The sequence below is a fragment of the Osmerus mordax genome, chromosome 3 (assembly GCF_038355195.1).
Source record: "Osmerus mordax isolate fOsmMor3 chromosome 3, fOsmMor3.pri, whole genome shotgun sequence".
Classification (NCBI taxonomy): Eukaryota; Metazoa; Chordata; class Actinopteri; order Osmeriformes; family Osmeridae; genus Osmerus; species Osmerus mordax.
The window spans coordinates 21,496,795-21,507,975 of NC_090052.1; the positions used below are offsets into that span (position 1 = coordinate 21,496,795).

The window sequence follows — 11,181 nt, forward strand, 5'->3', positions numbered from 1 at the left end:
GGAGGAGGGGATCCCTCTCTGAATTGCTCCTCCCAAGGTTTCTTCCATTTTTTTCTCCTGTTGAGAGTTTTTTGGGAGTTTTTACTTGTCTTCCTTGAGGGTTTAGGTTGGTTGAGGGGCAGTTATATGGGCGTATGTGAAGCCCTCTGTGACATGCTTGCGTGTAAAAAGGGCTATACAAATAAATTTGATTTGATTTGATTTGATTTACAGTGGGGTCACATATTCTTACGGCTGTCAGATATGGTGACCTCTGTGGTACTGGCTCTATGATGACTCCAAATAAGAAAACGTGTCCAGATGAGTGTGAAGGGATGACATAACTACCCCAAACAATATTTTGAAGTTATTATTAATAACTTCAAATTAGTTATTATTAGTATGAATGTTTAAGCTGTTTGCATAGACGCTCTTCTTCGTCTTCCATTGTCTACCAGGCACGGGCAGACGATGTGCAGCAGCGCCCTCTGTGGTCAGTTTCTGATGGGTCACAGCTTTCGGTGCAAGAATGGAAATACGCATCACTGTCCTGTGCATATAGCCAATTGTTAGCTCTATTCGAATAATCGAACCATTTTTCTGGAGATGAAAGTTATGCAATGTTGATTGTGAAGAGCGTCTGCTAAATGAAAAAAAAAAAAAAGACTACATTTAATATTTTTTGATAAAATAAAAAATATAAATAAAGCGCAAGGAGAAAGTTACTTTCCTTTCCTACACTTCCCTATGTTGTTATAAATATAACTGCTGACTCAGAGGGGATTATAATTCCTGTGTTAAAGATACTGCAATAAACGGATTGCTTCTTGTGTATAATAACTGATTGCTGTCGACCTTCAGACTCATTAAATCATAAATGTCAGAAGACGCCCCGAAGTTAGCTCATTTGCAGACTTACAGCAACTTGATGAGGAATGTTTGTGTTAAGGACTCATAGGGCAGGACAATGGAAAAAGATTTGCTGTTTGGTTTTCTTCATACGTTTGGACTACATTTGACAAGAATTTTATTTTACTACAGAAAACTCGTCACAGATTAGAAAAGAAACATGACAACTGGAGAAATGTCAGCGAGCTGTGGTAAGTAATCAAGATATTTGGTAATCCTCAGGGTCCACTCTTGAATGTGTCTAAAATTTGTCAGAGACTCAACACCGAGATCCACAGTTGGCCAAATATATATTTGTTGATGGTTGGCCCATCTTCAAAACAGTGACAAACTGTTTTTACTGTTTCTTTTTTTCCCCCTCAAAATGATTTGAGAAATACAGTATGATTATACTAGGAACAAACCTCTCTGTCTTTTTCAAAGGGTCCAAGGCACTATTGAATGTAGTCCTTGTTGGTGGTAGAAACTCAGGGAAGAGCTCAGTGGGGAACATGATCTTGGGCAGGGAGGAGTTTGTCACCAAAGAGAGAACTACGTGTTCCAGAAGAGTAGGGGAGGTGGCAGGGTGGTGGGTGACCGTGGTGGACACACCTGGCTGGTGGTGTGACTTCACTGCTCAGGACACCCCACGCCTGGTCAAGACGGAGATATCCCGAAGTATCTCTCTGTGCCTCCCAGGACCTCATGTTTTCCTGATTGTTGTCAAGGCAAGGTCAGCGTTCTCCGAGAAGCGCCGCAGGGCTGTGGAGGAACATCTCGCCCTCTTTGGTGAGAAGGTGTGGAGCCACTGTCTAGTCCTTTTCACCTTCAGTGACTGGTCAAAGAACCCCACGGTGGAACAGCACATCACGACGGGGGGAGGGAATCTCCAGTGGCTGAGGGAACAATGCAACCACAGGTATCATAGCGTCAACTTCAAAAGTCAACCTGGTGGTGCTCAGATCACAGAGCTGTTTGAGAAAATGGAGAGGCTGGTGGTAGAAAATGGAAGAAGGCATTTTGAAATGGAGGGGCCGATCTTGCTGGAGGCAGAGGAAAGAAAGAGGAAAGTGGAGCATTTGGCTCAAAAGAGATTTATGATGATGAAGAGACAGAGGACTCTTCACCAGGGTGAGTTGGCTTGGCTTCATTATTTTATTTCACAGTAACAAAGTATTTCAGAGCAATCGATTTGGAAGTAATGAATTTGAATGGGTCACTGTTTACCAAATTCCTCTGCAGGGGAGTGTCAGCGTCTCTCTGAGGTTAGACTGGTGCTTCTGGGTGCCCGGGGATCTGGGAAGAGCTCGACAGGAAACACAATCATGGGCGGAGGAGGAAGTCTCCAGGTCAGGAGAACAGCCCAGTGTGAGACGAGGTCCGGGAGTGTTTCCGGGAGACATGTCTCTGTGGTGGACACGCCAGGCTGGTGGATGAACTACTTCACTGAGGATAGTCCTGCTTTCGACCAGCGGGAGGTGGTGCGGAGTGTCTCCACGTGTCCCCCTGGACCCCACGCTGTGCTGCTTGTAGTGCGGGTGGACAGGGCCTTCACGGAGACCTACAGGAGAGCTGTTCAGGAACACCTGGAGCTCTTCACAGAGAAGCTCTGGGATCACCTCATGGTGGTTTTCAGCTTTGGGGATTGGCTGGGAGAGACGACTATTGAGCAGTACATCGAAAGTGAGGGAGAGGCTCTGCGGTGGCTGGTCGAGAAGTGTGATAACAGGTATCACATTCTGAACAATAAAAGCAATGGAAATGGATTTCAGGTCACAGAACTGTTGCAAAAAATTGAGGAGATGGTGGCCGCCAACCGTGGGGGTCACTACAAGTTTGAGCGGGAGGTTTTGCAGGCGTTGAAAGAGAGGATGGAGACCGAGGAGGATAGAGCAGCTCAGAGACTGATAAGGACACAGACGCAAAGGACCCACGCCAGGTCTTTAATGGGTGAGTTCCTCGTGTTTCCATTTAACAATTGATGTCATATCCTAGTCATTTTCTTGCAAGAACATATGTGATTCAGGGATTTTTGTTCCTTATAGGGGAGCTTCATTTTCCCTCAGAGCTGAGACTAGTATTGATGGGGGCCAGAAACGCTGGGAAGAGCTCAGCTGGCAACACCATACTGGGCAGAGAGCAGTTTGATGTGGGTTTCCAAACCACTGGCTGCGCTGAGGGCCACCGCCGTATTAGTGGTCAAAGTGTGACAGTGTTGGACACACCAGGCTGTCTTTCTGCCGGCCCTGACTTCCTAGTGTCTTCTCCAGCCTACGGAGCAACAGTTGTCCTCGTGGTCGTCAACATGAGCTCATCGTTCACCTTGTCTCATTGGAAAACCACAGAGAAACACCTCGAACAGTTTGGAGAGAGAGTGCGTAGCCGAGCTGTAGTCGTGTTTACTTTCGGGGACTGGCTGGGGGACACGATCATTGAGCAGCGTATCGAGAGTGAGGGGGAAGGTCTCCAGAGGCTTGTGGACATGTGCAGGAACAGATACCATGTGCTGGACAATAAGAACTGGGGAACCGGTGACCAAGTCAGGGATCTTTTGAATAAGATAGATGAGATGTTGGCGGAGGAGAGGCTGGAGGTTCTTCAGAGGGGAGATCAGATGAACCAGAGCATCCCAGTGATGCAAGACCCACAGTCAATGTCAAAACAACGGAAGGTGGTGGATGTGCCAATGATCAACACAGATGGTTTCCCTTCTGACTGTAAGCAACTAAGCATAACAGGAAACGTGAAGTCCTTTATACACAGCAAACACATATGTCAGATAGGGTTTTTGTTATTGTCAGTCACACACACACTGATCTTAACAGATTCTAATGCTGTCTTACAGTGTGTGCGGTGTCCAGTTCAGAGGTCCTTGCTCCTCCAGTGCAGTCTGAGGTGCACGTTTTGGGTGACCAGGAGGTAGCCCTGATTGGGGCCACAGGAGGGATGCCTGGAGCAGATCTTTCTCTCCTAGACAGAGAGGGCCACCTGTCCGGCCTGGACTCTCTGCTCCAGGGACGTGAGAGTCTGAGATGGAGAACCACAGGCAGACAGACCCTAGTAGTGACCCTCCCTGACTGGCACCATGCTGTTTATTCTCACCTCTACGTGAGCAAGAACGGTCAAATCCCAACGAGCCCATTCTCACCAGGACAGCAGTCTCTCGTGGTGGTGATACCAATGGAGAAGCTGCGAGCTGAAGACAAGATGCTGTTGGAGAGGAACGAGGATGTCGTGGACGTGCGCTCCTTGAATCACCCTCGATTCAGAGACAGGGCCATCAGGGAGATGGTCCAATCTGGAGGCATTCAGGCCCTCATCGACCAGTGGGGGAACAGTAACCTGGAGGAACTGGAATCCTTCATTGACTCATACTTTGAGATGGTGTTGGAGGAGACCATGAAGACTGCGATAGCGGAAGACTGTGCCCCTGACGACTGTTCGGGGTGGAGCGACGCCGTCGAGGAACCTGAAGCGGGGGTCCTGTCATCCATCGACAGGAAGCTGTCCAAGTTGGACATCCTGGAGGACATGCAACGAGACCTCATGGAGCTGAAGCAGAGTCTGGAGAGGAGCTGGAAGATCATCCAGCAGCTCTGTGACGGCAGGGCTGCGGCCCAGGATCTGGCCGCACAGGGAAAGTAGTGTGTAGAGTACATTATGTACATTGTGACCAAAGGCATTTACCTGTATCTAATATCTCCAGTTTTCAAGAACCGTACCAAATGGTGAAAAGTTTAATCAAAAAGACTGAGTGGTTGACTTGCACAGGAGAAGTAGTGTGCCATAATCATCTGTGACTATGATCATCTGTCTCCACTAGGGGGAGCTCTCTGACAAGATAATCCTATAATCTCTGTCATCACAGTGGCACGAATAAACTAAAAGTGATCATGTTGACTGTATTTTGTTCCATATTTACTATTATACATGCATTAATGTGCATTAATTCATGCATTACTATACAATTAAAGGTAATGAGAAAGGTACCTTATGTTACAGTCACGAGAACAGCAGCAGGCAGGGTAGAACTGTGTGTATGTTATGTATCTCTGGGGAAGCGACAGTGTGTGATGCTAGAGCACGTCTGCACGATGAGTCACTCCCCGGCAGAATATGTGGACAGTAGAGATACACAAGCAGCATGTATAAAGAGAGAGAGAGGGAGGGGGGGTGGAGGGGGGGGGGAGGGGGCCGGAGGAGGGGAGGGAGGGAAGGAGGAGAGAGAGAGAGAGAGAGAGAGAGAGAGAGAGGGAGGGAGGGAGGGAAGGAGGGAGGTAGGGAGGGAGGGAAAGAGACAGAGAGAGAGACAGAGAGAGAGACAGAGAGAGAGAGAGGGTGGTTGTCTTTCCTTCATGTAAATATTCATGACTTTTTCTATTTCTTCTTCACCTGTCAACTGATGCTGCCACACGAATAAGGTCGGTACGGGAACACGAGACTGTGAGGGATTGTGTTGGCTGAGAGTTTCCTATTTACAACCTCCAGGATGACTCACTCAGACTACAGGAGGCAAGAGGCTTCTGTCTGAGTGAACAAACACTCAGGAAAGTCTGCTGTCGTCAAGGTCAACCGCTATACGCAATTATACTGTACAAAGACAGCTTACACCACCAGGAGACAGGTCAACCTCTAAATGAGATGACATCACAGCTCTTCTCTGGAAGTTGGAATTAAACCATGAACAGTAGCCGGCGGGTGTTGTGCATGTAGATCGAGGTACCCAGCTGATTCTGGTAGTTTGCTGATTAATGTGGTCGGATGGATATCGTGAGATCCGTGAACCTGTTCTTAGTTGGAACAGGAGAGATCCTGTCCTTTTTGGGCGTCTGGCATCTTGTGTTTTCTTTTTAACATAAGATGTGTCCGTGGTTCAGTCTTGGTGTATTATGCAGAAACCCCCGTCGTTTTCCGGGAGACTGGTAGTCACCCCACCTGGTGGGCTCCAACAGCCTGCAACCAACAAGCATCTGTACTGTCCAATATGGGAGCAGATCTAGGGAGAAGGAAGATAATGGAAAATAAGTGATGAAAGACTAGAGAGATTGCAACTGTTGGAAACCAGAATGGAATGAATGACTTGTCAAACAGGATTGGAGCCTGCTTGACGAAGGCACAGGGGTGATATGTTGGCAATAATGATCTATTTGTTTTTTGTCAGTCTGTCTCCTTCTGTCTTTGCATTTTCCCCTTGTTGAATATCATCGCTCCTCTGCCCTCTCTGTGCTCCTCTTCTCTGGCCCTGTCATTCATCTTCATGTCGACAGGTTTTTCTACCAGTCTATTTTTCCTCTTTCCTCGTCTCTTTATTCACTTCTACCTCACTTCCCGGGCTTTTCTCCCCTGCATCGTAACCTCTCTCTCTCTCTCTCTTTTTCTCTTTTCTCTCTCTCTCTCTCTCTCTCTCTCTCTCTCTCTCTCTCTCTCTCTCTCTCTCTCTCTCTCTCCTTCCCCCATTCTCTGTTTGTCTTCAGTTGAGACAGCCCACTCATTAAAAAAGATTTGCAACTCTATCTCCTCCATTTCTCTCCCTTTCCATGTTTCTCTCTCACTCTATTTCTCTCACGCACGCACGCACGCTCACACACACACACACACACACACACACACACACACACACACACACACACACACACACACACACACACAACCGATTGGGAGACAATTCTGAGACCATATCCATCTCCATTAGCTGGGCAGAGCAGTGACCAGGACGACCCCCACCTGCCACACAGGATCACATTTCCCTGTCTGCTCATTTTCCAGGTGGAGCGAGTGAAGACAAGAGGGAGGAAGGCAGAGAAGAGAGAGGGATGATTTACACTTCATATTTAACCAAAATAATGAACCATTCTTCACTTCCTCTCTTTGGTCCGATATCAATAGTCTTGTGTCAGAGGTTGTAGTGTTGTGTTTACAATACTACAGTGTAGGAGTAAGAGAAGAAACTCTCTCCCCCCCTCTCTCTCCCATCCCCCCCCCTCTCTCCCCCCTCTCTCCCCCCCTCTCTCACCCTTCCTCTCTCCCCCCTCTCTCCCCCCCTTCCTCTCTCCCCCCTCTCTCCCCCTCTCTGTATACATGTATAGCCATCTGTTTGCAGTTTCACAACAGGCGGTAGATTCGGTCATAATTTTGTTTGAAGCAATGATAGAAGTGCAAAAAATCATGTTGCTTCAATTATAGTCAAATGTTGAGTTAAACAATTATAGAAAATGAATCATTCCATGTCTAATTGCACTGTTACATTATAGGCAACGATACAAAAGAATCCTGGGACCGGTGATAAACAACGTTCCTCATTTCACACCAGCTCAAATCCATGGCAATTCCTGTCAATCGTTCTTGCCAATCCACCCAACATCAGGACGGTAATGTTTGCTATTACACTATTCCTGTGGGCCTCATTCTAGTGGTGTATAACAGGCACAACCAGCATAGCGAGGAGGGGGGAGAGGATTGGGTGTCAGGGATAAATCAAGTGTGATTGGTTGGCACCTGGTTCCTGGCCTGTTCTGGACCCCTACACCAGGATATACCAGGTCTGGGAAAACCTCAAGGGCAAAGTTCAGGAAACAATTACGTCAAATAATTGAGCACAAGTGACGGTGAGTTCCAGTTTGTCGTGAACATTCGTCTGTTTCTCAGGGAATGCTACTAAATGGTTGGCTCTGTGATTGCCAACCAACAGCAATGCTAAACTTGTCAACTTTATGTTTTCTATTCGACAGTGACAAGGTGGTTGCAGTGAATCCATTGAGGAGATGGCTGTGGAAGAAACTGCTAATCAATGAGGGCTGGCTTTCAGCTACCTGACCCTGAAGTCTATTTAACCTTCAGACATCAAACCACACACTCCTTCCAATCATAGACTGGGCAACATGAAACTGCTGGCACTGCATTTTATTAAATCTCTATTTTGTAACGTCACTCCCAATTTTATCTTATGCCTGTGGAGTAAGAATTTAATCTCTGGTTGTAATTATACTATTTGTTGTTTGTTTTTTTGCATTAAGTAAGTAACAAAATCATTATGCAGTAGTTTAATGTATGCAATAACAGCTTTCACAAAGAATAAACACAATTTGTCGGTTTGCTAAAATTGAGACGATGTTCTGTATCGCACACATGCACACAAACACACACATACATGCACACAAACACACACACCAGTTTACAGTTTGCTTGTTGAGGATTTCCAGGACATTAACAGGCAGCCATGTGTGCCGGGTGAATGGATGTGACATGCCCACACAGGGAAAGGCCTTTGATCAGCATCACTGAGGCAAAGAACATGATGGGACTGCCACGTGCAAACAAGTAAACACACACACACTAAATACAGAGTAATCAGTTGCAATATTTCTCTTAACCCTCGTGCTGCCTTTGGGTCACATGACCCAAAGGTTCATAACGAACCATCGTTGTGTTTACCCAATTTTACCCAATACAAAAACAAATTAAAATAATTTTCTTTTAACCTTTGCAATGTGGGGGGTCTGAGACAGCCTAGCTGTTAAAAGAAAATGCTTCACTTTGTCTTTGTATGCGGTAAATCTGTCGCAATACGACGGTGGGTCACAATGACTGATGGGTCAGAATGACCCGAAGATAACACAAGGGTTAACATTTTTTGTATGTCGTCATTGTTGGTTGTTTAGCATTAGCCAACACACAGACCCACATTTGTGAGAATCGAAACACTTGATCGAAACAAGATTGCCCCGTTGTAGCTGCTTTGTTGCATCATTTTAAACCTTAGAAAACGCACACACAAACTTTGACAATTATGTTGAATTAAAGTATTCATCAGTCAATATTATTTAATAGTATTGAGTTGTTTGAGGAAGTCCAGATCTCAGAGGGCTGTATGAGACCTTGGGAGCGGATCACATTCTGGAAAGGAAGGATGTTCTGAGGAAGAGGGAGAAGATCAGGTTAACTGACTGCTATTCAATACCTTTTCTCTGACCAATCGTGTTGCTCCGTGTGCTGTGCTTGACTGTCCACACTCATCGGTCAGATGTTCTCTGACCAATGAGTGCTTTTCGTCTGTTCCTATTCATTTTCTTTGCAAAGCCTCCTTCTGTCCCCCTTCTCATATTCTCTCCCTCCTGCCCGTCCTTCTCTCCTCTCGGCCGTGCGGCCTCCTCAGCGCTGTCTTGGTCTTAAAGTGGAGGACTTGACTCTGTGGTTGTTAGAGATCCCAGGACACTCATACAGAAAAGACAGGAGCTTTAAACGATGTTTCGCTGGCTTGATTCCCATGCTCTCCCTCACGGATCACTCCACTGCCTGTCCCCCACCCCCACCACCGACCCAGCCCCCTGTGAAATGGTCCAACGCTCCAAATGGTTTATGTGGTTGAAATTAAAAAACATCTCATCTAAAATCATATACATAATTCCTTTGTGTGCTCGTGTTCCTCCCCTATAGAAGTCCCATATGGAGGCGCCCTCAACACCATCAATAATCACGAGGAGCAGACCATCCATTTAGCTGATTGGAGCGGCTAACTCAGGCAGAATAATTAGTTGGGGGGAGGGGAGGCAGGCAGGGAGGAGGAAGGAGAGAGCAGAAGACTACATCCATCCCCTGCGTAGGTCTCTGGTGAAACGTCAGTTCACAGGTGGTTAGCCTGCTACACAGTGAAATGTTCCAGCCGACCATTACTAGAATTTCTTCATTTTCTCCACAAATCTAACGGTAACAAAGAGAGCAGTACACCAAAGAAAACATAATAGAACTGTATCAAAACCACAATGGCAGAAGTCACCACTAAAGAAATGTTTCATCATGCCCAGTCAATGGAGACCAGATGCTGCGGTCATTAACTGAAGCTGCATGCTAGGAGACAAGCTCCCTTCTCCAGCTGGAGGATGTCTGGTTCTTTTGGACTTCCTGCAGCTTGGCTAGGACCTGACCCAGGAACAGGCACGCTGGAGCCCCAGCGTGGACCTCCGTGTCCCACGCCCTCTCACCGATCTGGCTCAGTGCTCTCCAGGCTGGGCTGTTGTATACAGTTGTTTCAAAAATCACCTGTATAAATACATGCCGTCCAGGTCGTGGTCGTGGTCGGCTGCAGCAGGTCGTGGTCCTGGTCCGTGGCGCAGGGCCGGCTGCAGCAGGTCGTGGTCCTGGTCCGTGGCGCTGGGCCGGTTGCAGCAGGTCGTGGTCCTGGTCCGTGGCGCAGGGCCGGCTGCAGCAGGTCGTGGTCCTGGTCCGTGGCGCTGGGCCGGTTGCAGCAGGTCGTGGTCCTGGTCCGTGGCGCAGGGCCGGCTGCAGCAGGTCGTGGTCCTGGTCCGTGGTGCAGGGCCGGCTGCAGCAGGTCCTGAGGTCCAACACGAAGACCTCCTCTGCTGTTTTACAGCCAGTCCCCTGTGCACCTTGCCGCTGTCCTGATGGCTGCCTCTGTTTGCTTTCGTGCCGCTGTCGTTATACAGTGACCACAGGTGGGCTGGGGGGGGGCTGGGGTGGGGGGCTGGGACACACACACACTCCTATCATCAGCTGTATGGAGACAGGAACTGAGCTGAAAGATTTTAACAATTCCCCAGGACCACGACACGGCACCTGCCAGCTTGCATCATTGCCACCGGCTCAGAGATTCAGTTAGTTAGAACAGAGCTGCTTCAGTGTTCTGAGGGGGTGTGTGGGTCGGGTCACTGTAAATACACTGAACCAAATCAGGCCTGTCTTGAGCCAGTCACTGAGCTCAGATGCTTTACAGCTCCCCTGTGCCAGCCAGGACTGCCCCAGACAGACACAGCAGATCGTACACCTTCCTCCCCGGGAGCCATAACTCCAGCAGCCCTCGTCCTCCTCAGTCCCACTGTCCCCCCCCCCCCCCCCCCCCCCCCCCCCACACACACACACACACACACACACACAAAAGCTCCTGGGACTGGGTCAAAGTCTGGTCAAAACAAGGGCCTCCTACTTGCCTGCCTCTCTCCTGCTCCCACAGATGTCCTCTTACGATGACTCGTGACATGCGGAGTGACTTTACACTTTTGGAGTATAGCAACTTAATATGTGAGAAAGTAAAGCTTTCGTGATGAAATGCACGAGGCTTTACGTTCCTCGTTCGGCTTCCCACTGTGATGTCATTTGGATTCATCGCCATTGTCAGTCAGAGGAATTTTTGCATTGTAAAATGCAACCTACACATGACTTAAGTCAAGCAACAGCATTCACAATGTCCCTCACGACACACAGCATTCACAATGTCCCTCACGACACACAGAGACACGTACACACTCCACAATGTCCCTCACGACACACAGAGACACGTACACACTCCACAATGTCCCTCAC

General features: G+C 47.9%; 1 protein-coding gene across 1 annotated transcript; it reads left to right on the forward strand.

The window, feature by feature from the left end:
• Positions 1-1,063: 1,063 nt before the first annotated feature.
• On the forward strand, positions 1,064-4,749 carry si:ch211-214j24.15 (uncharacterized). The gene is made up of 5 exons (XM_067232751.1): positions 1,064-1,079; positions 1,312-1,998; positions 2,110-2,817; positions 2,913-3,584; positions 3,713-4,749. Exons 1-5 carry the CDS (start codon positions 1,064-1,066, stop codon positions 4,510-4,512), a joined length of 2,883 nt encoding a protein of 960 aa, XP_067088852.1. The 3' UTR covers positions 4,513-4,749.
• Positions 4,750-11,181: the final 6,432 nt, after the last annotated feature.

Excerpts from the sequence above, each read along its gene's own strand:
- si:ch211-214j24.15 (XM_067232751.1), top strand. Across the intron at positions 1,999-2,109 it reads ACAGAGGACTCTTCACCAGG|GGGAGTGTCAGCGTCTCTCT; the intron begins GTGAGTTGGCTT and ends ATTCCTCTGCAG. Across the intron at positions 2,818-2,912 it reads CCACGCCAGGTCTTTAATGG|GGGAGCTTCATTTTCCCTCA; the intron begins GTGAGTTCCTCG and ends TGTTCCTTATAG.